Genomic DNA, 22,160 nt, shown 5'->3' with positions numbered 1-22,160 from the left:
TGCAACTTCCTCTTCAGCTTCATGAGCGGTCTGCAAACAGCACAGAGCTGCAATGCTGCCACCTGCAGGTGTAGATGCGAACATAGAGCTTGTCCTGATGGAGGTGCTGCCTCTAAAACAGCAATAAGGATAATTATTAGGCCAAATGTAAATAACAAAATAACTTTACAACTTAAAGTAAAATTGGGAAACGTAAAGTCTGGAACAAGTCTTTATATTAAGGGCCATCAGTCAAACAATATTGTTTTGTCTCTGGGCCTAAACAGCGCCTTGTGTGTGACGTCTTCTTTTTGCGCATGCGGCCGCTTTGAGGGTTCACACAGGGCTCAAGACTAACCTTTTGCTACGGTTGCACTGGTGCACCCAAATTTTTTAACCACATCGCTTAACACCGCAGTTTTACATGTGCACTTTTTTGTGGGGAAAATTGCTGTCCATAAAGACAATATTGATTTATAAATGATTAATTAACAATCTTGTGCTTGTGCATTGGCACTCTTTGATAATATTGTGGGTAATGTTAAACTTATTCATCACGTCGGCCTCCTCTGACGACCTGTTTGCTGCTGCCTGCCGCTAAAAAGGCAATGGGGAGAGGGGACACTTGGGGAGTGCATTTATCGCAGCGTATAATGTGGTGGAAGCAAAAATGCGTCTGGACGCTTTTCTTTTCAAGATCCTTAGACTACGATGACCTGGATGACTGAGAACCTTTACAGACAAAAATGCAAAAGTAAGAGGGAATTCATGAGGATGTTTATCAAATGTGAAGCGTAGTTTGCTGCTGGTTCAGTGAATTTTGGTTGGAGAGAGACAAAACCTGCTGCTCAGAAGCTAGCCCAAAAAGAGTATAGCGTGGACCCGACGCACCACAATCAGTGAGCTGTCGGCTTTCAGCCCCGACGGCGTGTCCGTGTACGGCCATCGGGTGAGAAAGCCGAGAAAGAGAAAGGTAATTCTGATGCATCGGGTCCGCGCTCTGTGTTTACGTCCTTGTGCAGAATCCATTTACCTGCTCTCATTTACTGTTTGTTGAAATTGTTTTGTGAGCTTTAACCTGAGATTCTGGTGTTTCTGGCCAAATACATTATATTTAAAAGTCAATTCAGGTTTTAATGAATCGATATGGCTTTATTTAAGTTACTCACCTCTCTATCTGCCTGCACTTTCAACTGGACCACGGCCAATCAGAGAGGTCCCACCCCTGACTATCTTTGATTGGTTTAGACCACGATAGGGGCACAATGTGTGTCTGCTGTTGACCACACGGAGACTTTCAGAGTCTTTTGTTTTTCTTTTTTTTTACTCGAACATTTGGTTGGACTCTAGAGCCCTGTCACACTAGAGCACGTTTGCTGTCACATTTTATTTGTAGTGTGAACAAGCAGACAAAAAAAATCGGATTTGATCAAAAAATCGGAATTGAGCATTAAGACCTGCAGTGTAGCCTAAGACTCATCATGATTCTCTGTATTAGAGCTCCTGAGATCCCGAGGAGTCCTCGGACCAGATCCAGCATCCAGGCACTCATCCCAGTTTGGCGTGCCTGGAAAAACCTCCAAAGGAAGCTCCACCTTTCACCTGAGCACCACATTAATCCACCTTCAGTGTTAAGATGCTGAGACTCTTCAGCTACCTCGCTTCAGGCAACTTCTAAGACGTGGAGGGCCATTTACCAGTAAATAAGTCATGTGCAAAATATGTTTACTCTCCCCCACTATTCACAAGAAAAGCCCTGCCTACTGCTAACTGGAGAAATTAACACTCACTGCCTTATAATATTTATTTATTTATTTTTGTGTGTCTAATCTTCACAGCGCCTCCCTGCAGATTTGAATCTACTCTGAAAAGTCAAATCAGATTGTCTGAAGTAAAAAGGAGGCAGAGGTATTGATAACCATTTATGTAGATTAGAAATTTCACTTGTATATAGTAAATAGTTCCCCCCCACACACACACGTTTTCCTTTTGTTGCGTGACATAACTCTAACTCACCTTTTCTTGCTGACCTCTGTGCTTCTGTAACACGAGTGAGTTTCACCTGTGTGGCATTAAGTCTACATCTATCCTCTATGCTTGTTTCTGTCCAGCAGAGGGCGCTGACAGGTCAATGCAGCAGCTAAACTCTGTGGAAATGAACACCAGGAGAAAAGTAGCAAAACCACAGCCTGATCACAGGTTAATTTCAGAGTGCACAGATAGATGAGGACACTGACAGACCTCTACGTGCCTGTTGGATCATTAACTGGCTGTAAATATGTAATCATGTATGATATGCATGTTGTTGTAGACTAAATATGCTCAGACTTGACAGAGGCGGGGGTTTACGACACCAACTGTCTGCCATCTATAATCCAGTTTTGAGATCCCTCCCCAGACGCCTTAACGTCCACTCACATCCTGGGCCATCTGACCTCAGGAAATCACATGAAAGGGTGGGGCCAGGTTTCACAATGAGCTCACCCGAAACCCTGGCTGATTGGGACCCACACCCGTTTTCACACCTCGGCTCATGTGATTAGGTAGAGGATCATCAGGTCCCTCTTTGGGGGGAAACTCCCAGTAGGTTTATATCAGGGACTCTCCACCATTTGACCTTAGAACTGAAGAAGCTTCTCAGATGAGAGGTGAAACGTCTTCAAGCAACTTAAAGAAGTCCAGACGCTTTTCTTTGCAAGCTCCTTAGACTGCGATGACCTGGATGACTGAGAACCTTCACAGACGCTCAGACTTGACCTTCAGAAGCAGAGCTGAGGTTTCTGACAGAACCTGAATTGAAGAAGACAAAAGTCTGAAGAAGTCAAAGCTCAGTAACACGCAGAGTATAAAGAGAATTTTATTGTTTCATTCTATTTATTATTTAGCTTGGCTCTTCATCGTAAAACCCATTACAGACAGAGAGTAGAAAACTATAAACCACAAATGATAAAGATCTAACAACAAGGCAGCAGCACGACTATGAAACTAATTCATTACTTCATGAAGTAAAACAGTAAATAACAGCAAGACAAAAACACAAACATATAAACAATAATCAAAACCTGAGCCAGATGAGCAGAGCTTAAAGAAACTTTCACTTTACAGGAACTGACTTCAGCCTGAAAGACGTTTTTACAATAAACCACAGTCCAGTTTTCTTTCTTGTCAAGAACAAACACAGAGCTAAGAGGTCTTTAAGAGGTTGCAGATGTGAAAAAAGAACAACTATGTCGACGTTTATAAGCCTCCATTTTCTTCAGTGTTGCTTCATTTTAACCACACATCAAAGGAAAACTGACGCGTGGTTAAGAAACGAGAAGGTGTTATTTTTCAGATGAAGCTTCCTTCACTCACTTTGGCCTTTAACACAGTTTTTCTATTCAGAGATTTTCCCTTCGGCTTCACAAACAGGCAACAATTCTGTGTAAGCCAAACTGTGTCCCTAACCCAAGATGGAGGGCGATGTTAATCTTACATGCCCACATATATGAAAAAGTTTTTACTGGTTTTTATTACCCCAACACAAAACTCTAAAAAGCAGAAACACGCACTTCAAAGAGCTGTCAGCTCCTTAAAGTGCATGTGTCAGCTAAATAACAGGTTAAATACACCACATCATCTCTATCAAAGTCAGCGTTAAGCCTTTATTTAGGAAAACTTCATCATAAAACAGTTACTGTCCACCTCCTGCTGCGGTGGGTACAGAAATCTTTGTTCTGGCAGGCGTTCCCGTGACACTGTCCCTGTAGCAGGGTCCCTGTGTCAGGTGTCTTTTTGTTTGCTGTCACCATGGTTGAAGCTCGGTAATGCTGCTAACCTTCACAGACAGCAGAACATCATCTCTGTAAGGTCAGGTCACAGAGCACACAGACAGACACAGGTAAAGCGTGTCAGGGTGGAGCAGGTAATTGCACAGCAGGGCAGGGAGGAGGAAACAAAGGGGAGTAAGAAGCAGAAATCACTGCTCACTGATATTTAGTTAATCTTCTTCTTTCTGCTCCTTTCAGGGATCGCCACAGCAGCTCATTTGCGCATTAAACAACAGCAGCACTTTTAAGCTTGATCAGCTGTTGTTAGAATTTATTTAATATTACTTTCTAGTATCAGCTGATGTTTGCTGGAGCCACAGCTGTAAAAGCTGCTGGTCATGATGTCGGTTTGAATATGTGGTGAGAGGGAAACATGAAGATGAAACCAGGAGATGTCCTTACTGAATCATCAGAGCTGTGATGGAGAAACAGGTTTACCTTTTAGGTGACATGAATGAGTTAAAGGGAAGTTATGAACTGTTTCTGAGAGACAAATAACACCAGGATCCAGCTGGTAACTGTGCAGGGGCGGGTCTAGCACAGTGTTGCCAGGGGGCCAGGTAGGGCATTAACAGGGAAAAGGGGGGCACAAAGAAATATGTTCTTATTCTCATTTAAAATGTCTGTTATTAAATAATTATCTGAAGATTACAACCAAAGTTTTTATCTGACGTAAAATGTATAGAAATCATACATATACCAACAAGACTGTACATCACTGTCACAACAGCGTCTGTTTTCATTCAAAGGCTTTATGGCTTTTCCTATAACACCTGGGGGGCCGGTCTCTAGTCAAAATGCCCGGGCCAATTTTTTGTCCCAGTCCAGCCCTGGTAACAAGCAGAGCAGCCGCAGGGCTGGACGGATGTGATCGTTGATAATAACATGAGCCACTTTTTCCTGTTTACGGCTCAGTCCATGAGCTGGCAGCTTACAGGGAGGACTTTGTAACGTCCTGTCTGACCGCCTCCTGTAGGAAAAAGGAAAATCTGCTGATAGCTGATAGTATTTTGGAAAAAGTTTCTTCATTCTGACTCTGTTAAAGTCTCCCAACACAATAAAGTCTCACTCTGGGTTAAAATCCCTGATCTGCTAATGACGCTGCACCTTCATCCACAGCGGATGTCAGCTTGTGATGGGATGTAAAGATGGGAGAGGAGAGCTGAGCTGAGGTAAGCGGGTCAAACTTTAACACTATGTTACTAACACTCAAACGTCTGTGGCTCAGAGTTCCCTCCCTCTTCTTGATTTGCATAAGTGCTTCTTTCTGTCTCAGATGGATGGTAACACTGTCCAGTGTGATGGCAGCTCCTGACGTGTCTGCTTCTGCCCGATTCTTTCTGTGTTTGCTTCGAGTTTAGCTGAAGCTTGGACATCGCCTGCCTTCTGGTATGTTTTCCTTTTATTGATTCATTTTCACCATCATGTTTCCTTTCAGTCAGCCTGGCGCAGCATTGTATTCAGACCTGCTGACATCTTCTGTTACCTGTAGTCTACTTTTCATACTTAGATGTGTGCAGGTGTTAAAAAAATGAAAATAACACAGTGACTCTACACAATTCTGACACCAATTAAAATCATATCATTTAATTTGATGAATGTTTGATAGAGACTAAACGTTTTTTTTGGTAGTGTTTGTGGGTGTGCCGTCATTCTGTCTGTAACACGATGAGATTTTAATGAATTCTGATTAAAATTTGCTTTTTTCCCCCACAAAAGTGGACAAAAAGCTGTTGAACTTAGAGGCTATGATTCTTACAAGTGTGCTGTGTGTTGTCATTATATAGACATTTAAAACATCATGTCACGTCATTTGACCTCTGACCTCACTTTTACATTGCACATGCGCCTTTCTTTCAAGTTTCTCGAAAATGTGTTAAATGTGATATATGTTTAAAGAAAGCAGAAACAGAATGAGCTTCCTGCTTAGGTAGAAATATACTGTAGTGTAATATTATTAATCAGTACCTATCATCCATCACCTACACCCACACGATATTTGTGTGTAATGTTGTTAATGTTATGTGGTTCATCCTGATGTAACCTGGTGTCGATAGTCAGACAGTAACTGTGTTTGTTACATTCAGGCGCTGATAGAGTCTGTTTAAAAAGACAAGAGAGAACAGATGAATACTGTTTCCTTAAAGGGTGAATGCTGCCCGCTGGAGCTTTGCGCTCTCAGCTTCTTGTTTGCTTTATTTTTTTGCCTCAAAGGAAAGTTTTAAGTTGCTTATTTGTTTGCTGACAAACAATATGAGTCCATCATCAGAAATATTTACCATGCAATAATTCAGTGACAATACTAATAATTGGCCTTTGAAATGTAGTATTTTCTTCATCATACTAGTGAGCGGCTCCATTAACAAGAGTCGGAAGCTCATTAATCAAAGAATCCATGATGAAATCAGACGCCACATCCCAAACCACGTTTCTGAAATAAGCAGTTAAGCGTGCAGTCAGAGGATGTTACTGACTGTTTAATGGTGTTCAAGCATTTCCTATTATGTTGGTGGTTTTTTTTACTTCCTGTTTTTAAAGTTTATTTAGAAACTTTTTTTTTCATATAACCACTCAGGTTCCCTTTTTCACGCGAACACCCAAACTGTGAACTTTGTGACTAATTTTCCACACCCAGCCTTTTTTTAAGAACCCACTGAGTGAAGGCCATGCATCCTCCTCCTAAAAGACTCGTGCACTTCTTTGATATGCAGCTGATTATCAGCAGTTAATAAACAACAGGCAGGCGAATTCAGTTGACAACTTCTGTTTTCTCTTATCCTGATAAGAGCCACAGATAAAAGAACCACTGCAGGCAGATTATAGCAAGGCTTTTATATGATTTCTTAGCATGGCTTTTTATATGATCAGTGCAATAAGGTGTCATTTATAATAAATTTATAGCCTTTGAGGGTAGCTGTTTTTGAAAAGTGTAACTTTCAGCTGTTGAACTCTGCAGGCATTGAGGTTAAAAACACCACACTACTCATTTCCTGTAGGTCGAGGACCCTGATACTCCTGAAGCTGCAGAGAAAGCGAAACAACAGTTTAATTGGCATTGAGGACGAGCACGGTAAGACTAGTGTTTCCTAGCTCTGTGTTTCAGCTTACCTCGTGTTATTTTAGGCAGCAGAGTGACACCAAAACAACAAGGTGTTTTAGTGGTGTCTGCGCCCACCACTGTAAGCTACAGTCGTAATCCTGCAGTGCAGGTGAAACAGCGCTTTATTACTGAAGGATCAGTGTGTGCATCCCTGTTGAGCTTAAGCTTGTTTATGTCTGTAGCGCTAATGGGTTTTCTGATTGCTGTGTGATCAGTGAACACATCATTTGAGACACTTGTATTTTGTTAAAAACTAGTTCAGCTGATTATAAACTCTGTGTCTGTAAAAATGCGGATATCTCACCAAAGATTAAACATGAGATAATGAAGATATTTGTGTGACATCTGCACAGGAAACACTTGTATGTGCAGATTAAGTGACAAAGTCTCTGCTCAGAGCAGACTGTACATATCTGAATAAGATGAGAAATTATTTAGAATTGAAATAATTTAGTAATAACTACAGAAAACCTTCAGATCACACCACCATGAGGTCATCGCTGAAGAGAATGAGAGGGTTCAGTGTTTGTAGGAATCGATGCAGCACCATACATTTCTATTTTTAAGAAAGTAGTCTTTTTAGAACCAGGGGCGGAGCCAGACATTAGAAACACCCGGGGCTTAGCCCTAAAGGGTAGTATGCATGTGGGATTTTTATTTTTTATTTTTTTTGGGGGGGGGGGGGGTCAGAAATGACTGAAAGATTAATAGGCTCTGTTTTGAGTTTTGTTAAAAAAAGAATGACTTCATATAGGGAAAAATATATATCACACATGCAGGACACCTTAAACTAGTTTTTTAATTAAGCAGCAAGGCAGAACAAAATCGGGGCTGTATCAAGACACGAGGACTAAACCCCAATTCAACCAGACCCAGAACTGATCCGGAATTAAAACAGGACTACAACAGTTCAAACAGTTCAAACTCATCACTACTTAGGATTTAACCAAGACAGAACCAGAATCAGAACTAGATGATAGTAGCACTAAAAATCATCATAGACCTGGGCCCTATTTCAGGAAGCCGGTTTAGAAAACTCAGAGTGAAAAACGATACTCAGGGTTGAGTAACCCCGAACTGTCCAACTCGGAATATTCGGTTTCAGAAAGGCTGATAACAATTAGTTCAATCAACGCGGAGTTGCTTTAACCCCAAGTTACGCGCGCGCACGAGGATACATAAAGCCCTGATTAGTGGAGCACAGATTAAGCGAGTCACCATGGAGACGGAGGGAAAGAAGGCGCGGTCAATGTATTTTACAGTGCTTGAGGCCGAAATTCTGATGGCAGCATATGCCGATAACATGCAAATTCCACGGGAAAAAAGTAACACAGCCTCAGCTGCAAAAGAAAGGGAGCATGCATGGCAAAACATAGCCGACAGAGTCAATGCGTGAGTGTTAATTTAAACATTGATCTAGGGATTTCCACTCATTTAACACGTTATTTTATTATATATTATTTTATTTTATATTTTATACATTTGATTTTGTGACGTGATGTGAGCGCAGGTGCAACCCAACAGGCCCCAAACGTTCCTGGCAGCAAGTAAAAATGAAATATAAAAATATAGTCCAAACAGGTAAGGTGTAATTGTATTATGAGCCATAGTGCTTGGTCTGTTTGTCCGATGTAAATCAATTGCAGTTAGAGGCTACATTAATTTCCCCTCTGTAAGCACTTATTGAAATTATCTGAGCACATTACAAGTACACATTTGCTTACTCTGTATGCTCAAATGTGACCCGTTATAGCCAACAGAAAAAAAGCGGAGGCCTGAAAAACAGGTGGGGGTCCTCCACCACCACCACTCACAGAGGCTGGCCACTTGGCTTCCACATTTGTGATAATGTTGGCAGCATCACATATGATCTTCACAGTGCAGAGAACACAAATTAGCATCCATCACTATAATGAAATAATTTGTTAGTTTGAAATGCTACAGGGAACTATGTACCTGCACATTAATGCTGTGGAAAGACTTCCTGTTCACATAGTCTCCTTCATTTACTGAAGGAGCAATGATTGGAATGTGAGTGCCATCTATACAGCCAATCACGCCTGGGAACCGTGAGAATAAATGTAAAATTTAAGTAGTAGTTCAAGTATCACCACATCATGAATTAAGTTTTGTTCATCCTGATACCTGCAATTTTGTGGCATCCCTCTTTGATAAATCTTGTGGGTCTATGACCGGGGAACACCACAGACGAGTACAGGAGACGTTTCAGTGCAACTGTAACATTCCTGACTGCCCGACAGACGGTAGCCTTGGAAACGTGCTCAGCGTCACCAATATTATACAGAAAGCTCCCGTTTGCAAAAAACCGAAGTGCAATACAAATAATATGTACAGGACTGAGAGAATGTCGGCGATGTGTCACATGAGCAATATATGGCCTGAGGATGTTATTTAAATAAATTATAGATTGTGCTGAAAAACGGTAACGTTCACACAGGAAATCATCAGGAAATGATAAAATGTCCGAACGCGCTCTGATCACTCTCTCCCGGCGGAGAGCTCTGCGGAGAATTTGGGCTTCAACATCTACTGGCTCTTCAAGGAAGGGGCACGCCATGTCTGACACTTCCTACAGTCAGGTTTCCGACAAAGAGGCGGAGAAAGTTAGGGTTAGTTGAAGTAAACCTGCTAGGGGGCAGGTTAGCTTCACGGAGTGTGTCGTCATAGTAACTCACTCAGTATTAATCTAAACTCGCTTTGTGAAACCGAAAACCCAGAGTTTTCGTTAACTCAGGGTATACTTACTCAGAGTTTGCACTAAACCGGCTTCCTGAAATAGGGCCCTGGTCAAACTTAAGCTCTCCTAGTATGGCTGGCTCCGTTTCTCCAACAGCGCACTCACAGGCAGCAGCTGCCCCGCCCTCTCGCTCAGTCGCTTAGTGCCTGAGCTCGGATCGTACCAATATCAGGGGGGATTCACGCACAGTCGTAAATTCCCACAGTGTGCACTATGTGCTTCGAATATTGCTTGCACTTTTTGTTTTATACAGTTGTCAGCCAGGCATCTAACTATGAAAAATTACACTCCAAAAGACCCCGGGCTTCTGACAAAAAGACCCGGGCTTAAGCCCAGTAAGCCACCCCCACGCTCCGCCCCTGTTTAGAACACACAGAAAAAGCACTGTACAACAAAATAGAGTAAAATAATATATTATAGAAAAACAAGTTGAGCCGCAGAATAGAGTGAACATCAGAAAAACCTGACTAAACAAAAATGTTTCAGTCTTGGAGCCACAGACTGAAAGGCTGCGTTCTCCTCCAGCTTCCATCTGGTACGATGAGTCTGTGAGCAGCAGAGTGTTCAATAAGGCTGAAGCCTGGCCGTGGAGTGCTTGGTATCTCTTCTGGGAGTCAATGTAAAGAGTATAAAACAGGACTAATGAGTTTGCTTACTGAACCTGTTAATAAATTTACTTAGATTTGATTATAATTTCAACTTCCTATCACAACATTCTGATGTTTTTAGTGAACTGTGGATAAATAAAATAGGCGATTAGGAAAATACTGATGCTGATGAAAACAGTTCACTGGAGGTTAACTCCTATTTGTATGAAATGGTCGAAAGAATTGGAACATTTTAGAACAACTGTCATAGAGAACGGGAACACTAAAAGTTTGAGAGACACAAATAGAAATATTTAAATGGTTATAAATCGTGTCTGTTTTTCAGATGGTTTTGAGTGACGTGCTGTAATCAGATACCTTTCACAGACACAACATTTCTCAGTTTCAGTGTTTAATATGTTGAACTTTTAGCATTTTGAGTGGCTCCATACTGCAATGTTTTGGTAACGATCAGAGAAACATAGCTTTATTTTTACTCTTTTATATTAAATATTGGGTTATAAGGATTTGCCAATGGCTGCATTCTTTTAGATTTGCATCTTAGACAGCGTCTAAGCATTTGGATAAATCTGCAAATTAACCATTAAGAAATCCATGCAGTGAATTGAAAACAGCTGTGTTTGTTTTATTGTCTCCACAGAAGATGTTTGCAGCTGAGGCCAAAAAACTGATTGACAAGGTGGGAGATAAAGAGCTCATCTATAATGTGAGCCTAATCAAGAAAGTAGATCTGCTGACTCTGGTCAAAGTCAGCAGAGGAAAATTCTGGCCAGTGCAAAAGTACAAGATAATGCAACTCAGTCTGCCCGAGCTCATGGAGGTGGAAGACTTCAGCCCAGGTGTGTATTCAGATGCATAAACACACACATATTTTGTGTCACACAATATAAATACACCTTTTTTTATGACTGAGTCCCATTGGCCTGGTGATGATGATATAATACTGTAGTTCACATGCTGACCTTAATTCACAGAATCTATCTTATTCATCTCTGCCCCTCATCGTCCATACTTTTGCCAGAAAGAAAGGAAGGGTGATAAAGTAAGACAGAGGATGATGGGTTGTGACCTGCAAGGCAAACAGGCTCACCAGTGTCACAGTGAACTAATACATTCCTTAATCCACAGAAGGGAGAATCAGCTGGGAGTGTGTGTCTTTATGCTCCAGTTATACCAGAGGTGGCGGTGGGTGTGCCTCTGTCTCCTAAATAACTCCCCCTCATTAAGCTGACCTGTGTGTTGTGGTACATTGACCTCATAATATATAGAACGACTGTATCATGTGTAAGTGATGCTCCTTTCTCCCTCCAGAGTGCACAGATGAGCCCTTTGTGAGTAATTTCATGACTTCAACAAAGACGAGCGGGAGAGGAGGGTTAGGTGGAAAAGACATTGGTGTGTATGAAGCTGAAGTGAATGCAGGCGCTGACAGTATGGATGGACTAGTTCAGCCCGTCAACATGATGTCGAAGAAAGTCGACCTTAAAGCCCTGAGGAGCGCGCTCAGTGACGGGTAGGGCTCTGTCTCTGCTCAGCGATCGTTGTTTTCCAAACATGCGCTAACCTTTTTACTCTCTGCTGCTGCTTCCTGTTTCCAGGACCATAAAAACAGACAAAGTGAACCTGCTGGCACTGAAAACGAAGGATAAACTGGCTTTTGTTCACCAGACAATTTACAACTCTTCTCCTGTCACACTTATTAGAAAGTGCACGAGGGATGGGTCCTTGTTAGCCTCCTGCATAAAGATACTGAGTCTGTTTGCAAAGGTGAGTGAATCTCCAAAGGATGAAGACATTCTGGGCTCAGCTTTGTTTTCAGTAACTCATGTTTGAGCTGTATTGGTAATGAATTGATTACTTGTTTGTGAAGAACAAACTGTCCAGAGTGCAGGTGCAGCATGATTTGTCTGTAGTGATTAAAGTGATCGAGTTAATGAATTTGAATCAGGAATTCTTTACGTATTCAGTTCCTCTGTTTGTAAGTTACGTGAATGGTCGGTTCTTCAGCATTTTGAAAATTTGCCACAGTTCTCCGGCAGATTTAGACTGTTGGTAACTTCTGCCTCATTGTTTAATCAAAACTGATTCTGCGGACATCAGGACTCTGGGAATCCAATCCACTTCCGCAGGACTCCACTAACTTTGTTCCACTTCAGGAACTCAAAGGCTATTTGTGGTCATAAACGTCCCTGGCAGGCCTATTTCAAGGCCACATTTGAGGAAGAAACAAGTTCCTGTATAACCCCCCAAAAATAAACTCCTGAGTAGCAGACTGGTTAAAGTCATAAAAATAAGTATTGTGTAAAAATTCAACAACTATGAAGAGCATAATTCCCAAATTACTATTTAGAAAACAGCATTTGCCACAGAGCACGGTTTCCACGGTTTCCTGGTTCCTACACTGCAATGCTAACAAGCAGGCAGAATACCCAGCACTGTAAACCCTGGCACCAGGCCTGACCCGTGGTGTAGCCAGGTCATTTTATTAGAGTGACGTCATTATTTACCGGAGAGTGGCACATAAACAGATGCTCTGCAGCAAGAACCATTGTAGACATCATCTGATGGAGCTGTGTGTAACATTTAAGGTCAAGGTCAAGTTTATTTATATAGCACATTTCCAAACAGTCCATGCTGCACAAAGTGCTTAACAATGTAAAATGCCACTAAAATAAATAAAATGCAGTGATGCAGTAAACTATAGAAAAGCAATTAAAAAAACTAAAACAACAGCAACAACTAAGGCTGTTAAAACCAAAAATGTTTAGGTCAGAGTGTGTTAATAGCCAGACTTAAGTGTGTGTCTTTAGTAATGATTTAAAATGTTTGAATGTTTGTGCAGATCTAATATTAAGAGGAAGGCAATTCCAGAGTTTGGGACCTGCCGCACAGAAGCCTCTGTGTCCACGATAGTTAAGTTTAGTCTGTTGAATAGTTAAGGTTAGTTTGGACCTCATGGTTCTTTCTGGAGCATAAATATAAAGGTGGTCAAATAGGTAAGAAGGCGCTTGGCCGTTAAATGATTTAAAAACAAAAAGTAAAAATTTAAATTGGATCCTGTAAGGAACAGGGAGCCAATGTAGAGAGGCCACACCCAGGATAATATGCTTCTTCTGTTTAGTGCCAGTTAGCAGACGAGCAGCTGCATTTCAGACCAACTGGAGACGATAAAGAGAGGCCTGGTCCAAACCAAAGTACAAAGAATTGCAGTAGTCCAGTCTGTAAGTAATGAAGAGATGAATAACACGTTCAAAGACATTAGCTGGAAGGTACGGCTTAACCTTGGCTAGCTGTCTTAAATGAAAAAAGCTGGATTGGACTACTGAACTCACCTGCCTACACAGTTTAAAGCAACCATCAAGGTACACACCGAGGTTTTTAACCACTGTCTTACAATAGGAGGATAAGGGGCCTGGACTGCTGTCAATGGGCTTAATGAAGCTACCAAAAATGACAGCTTCTGTTTTGTTTTCATTTAATAAAAAAATAAATAAAAAATTAAAGACATCCACTGTTTAACACTATCAAGGCAACATAATAATAACTGAAGTGGGCCTGTCCCTGCTTTTAAAGGCAGATAGATCTCAAAGTCATCTCCAAAATAGTGAAAAAAGAAGAAAGTGAAGAAAGGTTGTACTGTGAGAAAACAGATCCCAGTGGCAACATATGCAGTGCAAACAAGGCAGGACCCAAACTAGAGCTTTGAGGTGCACCATAATTAAGGGGGGCTATTTTGGAGCTGTGATGGCCCATGTTGACATAAAAAGTCCTTCCAGATAAGGACCAAAACTACTGAAGAGCAAACGCTATTAGGCCATCATATGATTCCAGCTGTGATTGCAGGATATCATGGTCGACCACGTCAAAGGCTGCTGTCAGTTCCAACAACAAGAGGGCAGCAGCTTTAGAATTTGGGTGTTCACGCTGCAGCAGCTCTTTAAAATGTTTGGAAGAATTCAAGCAGTCTGTTGTAAACCTGATCCCTTCACCTCAGCAACTTCCGACCAAAGGTCTCCAAAACTCTTGGAAATGGACTGAAGATCATCTAAATTGTGTGGCAAATGGAGAACAATGATAGTGTTTCTTCTATGCTTGTGTATTGATTGTGCAGTTATGTGTAATTTAACAAAAAATAAATGTTTTTAGGGCCACAGAAAAGAGAAGACAAGCTTCACTGTTCCAGAAAAATCCACCTTTGCTTACGGCCTGGTGGAGATAAAGATAGAGGATGAGAAGCTAAGTAAGAGCACAACACTGTGTTGATTGCATGTGTGTGTGTTTGTGTGTGTTACTGAGTATAATTTCTGTCCTTTGCTCTCATTTAGAGATCTCGTGTGAACCCTGGACTCGAGGTGCCCTCGGTATGTTGCTGTGTGTGGTTGAAGTTGATGCCATGTTTGTCTTAATGTTCACATCAACATGAAGTCTTTCTCACTTTTAATAATCTTGAGGTCTGTTTTCAGATGGACTCTTTGGCGATGACATAGAGAGTGCGATGCTACAACAGATTAAAGAAGGTGTGTCTGACAGTTTGAGCTTTTCCCTGTTCTGAATTAATCAGAGTGAAGCTTTTGGAATTTGGGACCTACAGCACAAACTCTGCTTTAATTTATTGAGTGTGATCGTATCAGTTCTGCTATTTCTGTGTTTGCCGCAGAACTAAAGATGAAGGATGCTTTTCTGCAGCCGCTGGCAGATCTTCCTGAGTCGACCCGTCATGATCTACTGAAGAAGCTCAGCGAGCTTGCTGAGGATGGGGATACTCTCTCTCTGCTGGAGCAAACAGTAAGAAGAATGTTTACAACATCTGAAGCTTCTTTGTGCTCATCATGAGGTTTCATCTCCCACTGATCTTAATTCTTCAACTGATGCTTCATCAGTTACTGCAAGGAACAAAAAGTGAAGAGATGGTTAAACAGGCAGTCACGTGAGAATGGAGGTTCCACAAGAATAAACAAGCATCAGTCTAGCGGATTATCAGCAAAGGAGAGTGCCTGTATAAAAGCAAATGTTTTGGCAGTTTGCTGATCTGGTGCATTCAGGTGTGTTAACACAGTGCCACAGTTACCCCACCAGTGGACATCCCAGGTCAGACCATGTAACCTCAGATAAACTGCAACAAACCCAAGAGCTACATCTCAGACTCCACAGGCCTTAGGTTAAATGATTAAGTTCATGACAGCAAAATTAGAAAAAGAATGAACATGTGGGGTTTGTTCAGAAGGGTTGCCTGAAGAAAGCCTCTTCTTTCTAAAAAGAACGGAAAAGCTCAGCTTAGGTTTGCAAAGTTGTTTCTGAACAAACTCCAAGACTCCAAGAACACAGCTGAGATGTCTAAGCAGCTGAACAGAGTAAACTGTAAACTGCTCCATAACCAGAGTATTCAAGATTCAAATGTGAGGCCATCTGTCCCACAGCTAAAGCTTAGATCAAAACTAGGTCAATGATCAGAGCACATCAGCACATCTCTGAAAACTGTAAGAGTGGCAGGATCTTAAGAATCCTGTGCATAAATAAATCCTCACAAACCTCAGTGCACTAAGAAGAGTGAAGCAAAATTGCTCCACTCTATGGAACGCCAGGACTGCCATAATGAAATAATTAAATACACCATTAAATAATTAATTAAATGTGTCAATAATTAATTAAAATTGGAATTAATTAATTAAATAAATAGTTATGATACATGTAATTAATTAATTATTGACACATTTAATTAATTATTGACACATTTAATTAATTATTTAATGATATATTTATTTATTTCATTTTGGCAGTCCTGACGCCTGGCTCTCGTCATGAAATAATTTTATCTGTCAGACTCACCCATCAAACTCAGGGGGCGGGGTTAACGCTGCCCATGCAGCTTCTCTAACATTTGATTGGTTGCCGTGCAAAGTAAGTCAAAACAGGTCGATCCTAGATAATCGATTGCTTGTGTAGACTTGGGGCAGCCAGGTATCCCAGAATGCAGATCAAATCACAGGCAGCAATGGTGGTGGTGTAGTTTTAAAATACCCCGTTTTTCTGTCACCAGCTACACTTTTAACAGTGTTTTAGCTGCGAATGTCGCGACGTATGTCTGGTCAGGTTGTCAACATAGAACATGTTTGCAAAAGTGCTCAGATGTTTTCAGAGATTTCACTAGCTCTGCTAACAATTAGCATGCAGAGTGCACCGAGGGGGTTACGTTAACCGGTTTGTTTACATATTCCACTCTCCGTGTTCCACATGTTGCATTCACAGATTCTCATTTTCACCTTGTGTCTCTGTGCTTCTGTAACATAAAGAACGAGCTGACATTTTTCTCATGAAACCAGCGATCAGCTCAGCAGACCCTCAGTTTACCTGCATGCATCCTCCTCCTCATCTGTCAGCTGTTTAACACCTGCTGCTAATTCAAGAAACACGCCTACGTTACCTGGTGATAGTCACAGTTTAACTGGGCAGCCGGTGCTCGATATAAAGCAATGTCAGCGCATTTTTCTGCACAAGATAAGTAAATATAGTGTTTTCCCCGAGCGCAGAGCTGCTGGAGCTTGTTTCCTTACAGAGCACTTTATAGGCGAACCAGCTTCATCAGCGGCTGATGTCCAATCACCGGCACACAGCTTTGAAACCTCAGCTGAGTTTTAGCTCTCAGTGGTTAAACGCTGGACTTCATTCACTCAGGTTCTGTCTGTCGGGTCACGTTTACTTCGCTGTTTTATTCACAACTGAGCAAATCGGTTTGGCTGAGGTTAAAGTTACGTTTCATAACTGCATAGTTTCACAGACGTTTAATGGTTCACTGGCACATGTGTGAGACTGAACTATTCGCTTTTCTTTATCTGGTGTGTTTTGGATTTAACAGTGAATTTTGAGATTAAACTGACTTTTAAAATGTTTTTATACAAAGAGGAAAGAGAAGGCGCATTTCCACCGAGAGGAGCAGGGTTTGCAAAAGCATGTTCATCATGAAGTCTGCAACCTGGACAGAAATATTATATCATCTGTTTTTTAATAGTTATTCAACTGTATTCTAAGCACCAGCTGTCTGTTAGAATGTGATTTTTTTTTTCTCTCTGTTGGCAGAGGTATAAAAATGCGCAGGAAAATCTGACGTGCATGGCAAACTTCACCGACGATATTTAGGGAGGAATAAACACACATCAAACATAAATGAACCATTTTTTTGCTTTTTCGGTCATGTTATGTTTACCTGTCAAAGGCTTGTTACAAACTATGAAACACATCGTGCAGACTTCTGGATGTTAGAAGAAAACTAATACTGCTCATGAAGGAGACTAAAGGCAGGAAGGTGTCCTTTAAAACTAAACATGTTAATAGGACCTCCCTATTTATATCATAGTTTATGATATAGCACGTGTATTTCAGTAATAGCCTGCTGATTTCAGTGTAGTGGTGAACAGTCGCACAGCTCACGTAGGCGTTATCTTTTGATACTCCTTAACTATAATTTATCCAAGTTAACTTCAGTTAACCATTCAGACGGTTCTTTTGCAATGAAAAACATAAACACCCATGCTGCCGGTAGGTGTTCTCAGTGCCAGCTGTTAATATTATAGCTGCTTATGCAGTAACCATGGTAACCACGGACTCTGAGCGGCTGGATCGACGGAGGTCAGACAACAATTTTACATGTATGATCTTAAAACAGGACACAGCCACTATACGTGCTGGCCTCATATCAAATGTGAAGGCAGACTGAGTCTATGTTTGACGTTTGTTCTTATCTAATCTTCCTTTTCAAACATTTAAACAGCAGCGAGTCTGCAGCTGAGGGAATACAAATTCAAATTGTCGGAACAGGTTTGCTCGTTTCTTGGATTCATTTGGTGATTTATTAAATGTATAACTGTTATTCTAATCTGCTGCTGAGTCTCTTACACTTTTCTTTATGCTGTATATTTTCACGTCTCTGGAATAGTTGGCAGTTAGATAGTCAGCTGGGAAACTCTGTGTTAACTCATGGAGCTGAGGATATCGTGGATATGCTGACCTCGCTGCGTGGTGTACAGAGCGAGGTCAGCATGATTAATATTCACAATAAAAATATTAGCCGAACATCATGAAGTCTGTATGTGTTTCATAGTGTCGAACAACCTTTGTACAGTTAAAGCCAGCAGTTACTACATGACGGAAACACCAACGTTATCTCTTTTATGCGTTTATACACAGGTCACACTGATTACTGAACAAAAACCCAAAGATCAGATGTTAAACAGATTTATTTGCTCTCTCTCCTCCTTAAACATGTTTTTAATGTTATAATTCAGAATTGGCGACTGAAACACGTAGGACACATAAGAACATCAGGAAATAAAACACCGATAAATATAACCTCAGTAAAAGAAGTCAGCGGGGGTTACTACAGCTGTGTACCGGGGCCTGCGCTTTGTCGGTGGGATTGCTTGCGAGGCGAGCGGGTCTATCCCACGCTTTGCCGTGAGACTGGGCAGACATCTCCGAAATCATCGAAGCACTTTTGCAAAGAGGCTGTATCTTGACAAACCGACCACACATATGAAGATTAAACCACTACATTCTCGGCTAAAAAAATATTAAAACAGTATTTGGTGACACACAAACAGGGTTTTTCAAAGTTCAGTTCTGTTAGTTTCCACATGCCGGTTGTTGTGTGCTAGAAACAATGGCCAGCAGGCCAAAGCAATGGTTTTGACTCGATCAGCGTTAACCCCGCCCCCTGAGTTTGATGGGTGAGGCTGACAGATAAAATTATTTCAAGATGAGAGCCAGGCGCCAGGACTGCCAAAATGAAATAAATAAATATATCATTAAATAATTAATTAAATGTGTCAATAATTAATTAAAATGTGAAATACATAAATAATTAATTAAATGTGTCAATAATTAATTAATTACATGTGTCATAACTATTTATTTAATTAATTCCAATTTTAATTAATTATTGACACATTTAATTAATTATTTAATGGTGTATTTAATTAATTCATTATGGCAGTCCTGGCGTTCCATACACTTCAACGTGAGAAACTGATTAAAAGGATCGCTTAAAGTTATTGCTGCTTAATTATATTTCTAAAAGCTCTTTACTGATATTTCTCAGCTATCGGAACCATGGATGCTGCTGGTTATCAATCATGTATGCACAGGCCCAACAACCAATACTGACAACAGGCTTGGGGCTTTACAGACAGCAGGTACAGTTAGGGCCATATATTTGGACACTGGCACAAGTTTTTCTTTTACCCATTAACTGAAACATGTTACAATTATAGTTATATAACAGACATAAATGTAGACTCTCAGCTTTCATTTGAGGGTATACACATTACAAAAGTAATTGGACAGTTGACTCAAAGGCTACTTGATGTGCAGATGTGGGCAATTCCTTTGTTATGTCATTGTCAGTTAAGCAGATAAAAAGCCTCGAGATCATTTGAGGTGTGGTGCTTGCATTTTGACGATTTTGCTGCGAACAAACAAGGTGCGGCTCTGTATGCAGGTGCAACAAGCAATCCTTAAGCTGAAAAAACAGAAGAAAAAAACAATTGCTACAATATCAGGAGTGGCAAAAACTACAGTTTGGTACATCCTGAGAAAGATAGAAAGCACTCGTGAACTCAGCACCTGGACCTGGAGGTCCACAGAAGACAACAGTGGTGGATGATCACAGAATCATTTCCATGGGGAAGAGAAACCCCTTCATTTCATGTCTTGATGCATGCTCAATCATCCAGGTAAGGAAATCCCAAAAAGGGGATTCTGTTCACCTGGACAAAGTGTTTTCAGTGGAAGAAACATTTTGTCACTCATCCAAGTGACTTCTTCACTCTCAGCTGGCTGCAGGTTTCCCCAATCTTATAAACAGTAAATTTGCACAATGACTGAAACTGGGCAGTGGGCTGTGAGGTCATAACCTCACAACATCCAACCAACTGAACTACACCGTCTACCATAAAGAGAAGACTGAATGAAAGTAAATGCAAATGGTTCACTGCAAGGTCCAAGCCACTCATAAGACTCAGGAATAGAAAGGCTCAAAAAAACCAAACAAACACAGTCCTGGAAAAGTATTCTTTGAACAAGAAAAACGCATGCAGAAGGCGTGGAACAGCTCATGATCCAAAGCATACCACAACATCTGTAAAACACGATGGAGGCAGTGTGATGGTTTGGGTATGCATAGCTGCCGTGGGCACTGGGACACTAGTGTTTAATGATGATGTGACACAGGACAGAAGAAGCTGAATTAATTCTGTGGTCAGAGACATACTGTCTGCTCAAATCCAGCTAAATACAGTCAAATTAAATGGGCGGTTTTTAATAATACAGATTGACAATGAACCAAAACCTACACCCAAAGCAACCCAGGAGTTTATTCAAGCAAACAAGTGGAATATTCTTGAATGGCCTGGTCAGCCACCATATCTTAATCCAGCTGAGCATTTCACTTGTTGAAGACTAAACTTCAGACAGAAAGGCCCACAGACAAACAGAAATTGGATGCCGCTGCAGTAGAGGCCTGGCAGAGCATCAAAAAGCAGGAAACACAGCATGTCCATGAGTTCAAGACCTCAGGCTGTCATTGCCAGCAAAGGTTTGTCAGCATTAGAGTATTAGAAATGAACATTTTATTTTCAGTTATTTAATTTGTCTAAATACTTAGTCTCTGAAATGGAGGGATTGAGTTAAAAATGGTTTAGTTCTTCACATTTTTATGCATCTTTTTGTTCAACCCACTGACTTAAAGCTGAAAGTCTGAACTTCAACTGCATCTAAGTTCTTTCATTTAAAATTCATTGTGGTAATGTACAGAACCAAAATTAGAAGAAAGTTGTCTCTGTCCAAACATTTATGGACATAACTGTAGTTTTATGTTCTCCATGACTAAACACCATCCTGCTCTGATACTACTACTAATAATCCTCTGCTTCTCTCAGTTGGATCACTGCAGTAATGGAGCATTTGAAGGCACTTTGTCTCAGGCTGTCTCCTCCTTCATGGACCTTCTCGATATTTCAAACATCTCCACTGCTGTGAAGGATGCTGTTCACCTGTTGGTCAGCGCGTTGGACAGTAAGTCAGCTGACCTGCTCTGAGACATTTATCCCATCCAGTAACATGTAGATGCTCCACATCAGGTGTGGTATGTGAGCTGGAGGTGGTGGGGCTGAGATAAAGCTGCTCAGGTGTGATTTGGGAGTGTGTGAGAGCTCAGCTCACAGTTTTACTGACACATCTGAAGCAAAGTGTTTCAGTGTTTCAGTTCGTCACATCGTCATCAAACTTTGTCTTTCTTCTTCATGTTTGTGCAGCTCTGCCAGATGAAGTGCCGCCACTTCTGACCTGCTGCAGTCCAGACACTCTGAGAGTGCTCAACCAGTTGGTGGGTTCATTCACTCATTCATCTGCATTCATCTACATGCTCCTCTCAACAGCTGCCAGCCTCATCACACCTTATCCTACAGACTGAGCACACTAAACATGTGTAATCTGACACCTTAAAGCATCGTCTGTCATGTTTTTGTAATGAAGAAGAATAAACTAAAACTAAACAGAAAATCCCACACGTGTAAAAGCACATCAGCAGCAGCTCCGCCCACTATCAGCAGCCTGTGGGCGGAGTCTTCCTCATGTTTGAATCTGATCAGACAACAGCTCCCTCTCTGCTTCTCCAGGTGGATGGTCTGAAGGACGGTCGGGCCACACTGCCAGAGTCCCTGCCCGTCCCCCTGCAGGAGGGAGGGGAGCTCCGCTGGGCGGCCGAGTTCATCTGTTTGAACGATCAGAAGCTGAAAGAGTTGAGTGACGGCTGGGACCGGCCCGAGCTGCCCCCAGAGGTTCTGCTGGAGGTTCTGTGCCTCGCTGTGCAGGGACTCAGCCTCCTGATGCAGCCCACAACAAACCCTTAATGTCAG

General features: G+C 41.4%; 1 protein-coding gene across 1 annotated transcript; it reads left to right on the top strand.

Moving 5' to 3' along the window:
- Positions 1-4,930: 4,930 nt before the first annotated feature.
- Positions 4,931-22,160, top strand: LOC146628531 (uncharacterized). The gene is made up of 13 exons (XM_085357887.1): positions 4,931-4,960; positions 5,065-5,177; positions 6,785-6,858; positions 10,895-11,093; positions 11,566-11,767; positions 11,853-12,021; positions 14,401-14,494; positions 14,580-14,615; positions 14,718-14,771; positions 14,912-15,039; positions 21,183-21,318; positions 21,558-21,628; positions 21,921-22,160. Exons 4-13 carry the CDS (start codon positions 10,898-10,900, stop codon positions 22,152-22,154), a joined length of 1,320 nt encoding a protein of 439 aa, XP_085214013.1. The 5' UTR covers positions 4,931-4,960; positions 5,065-5,177; positions 6,785-6,858; positions 10,895-10,897; the 3' UTR covers positions 22,155-22,160.

This window comes from Diplotaxodon limnothrissa, linkage group LG7, assembly GCF_057381915.1.
Source record: "Diplotaxodon limnothrissa isolate DT_005_m linkage group LG7, D_limnothrissa_male_GT1.1, whole genome shotgun sequence".
Classification (NCBI taxonomy): Eukaryota; Metazoa; Chordata; class Actinopteri; order Cichliformes; family Cichlidae; genus Diplotaxodon; species Diplotaxodon limnothrissa.
Note: the sequence above shows the minus strand (reverse complement) of the source record. Positions and strands in the feature narration are given on the sequence as shown.

What these genes read in the sequence shown, in the direction of transcription:
- LOC146628531 (XM_085357887.1), top strand. Translation starts at nt 10,898, where the DNA reads ATGTTTGCAGCTGAGGCCAAAAAACTGATTGACAAGGTGGGAGATAAA. An exon ending in TACTGAGTCTGTTTGCAAAG is followed by an intron (nt 12,022 to 14,400) that starts GTGAGTGAATCT and finishes AAATGTTTTTAG; the next exon opens with GGCCACAGAAAAGAGAAGAC. An exon ending in GATAGAGGATGAGAAGCTAA is followed by an intron (nt 14,495 to 14,579) that starts GTAAGAGCACAA and finishes GCTCTCATTTAG; the next exon opens with AGATCTCGTGTGAACCCTGG.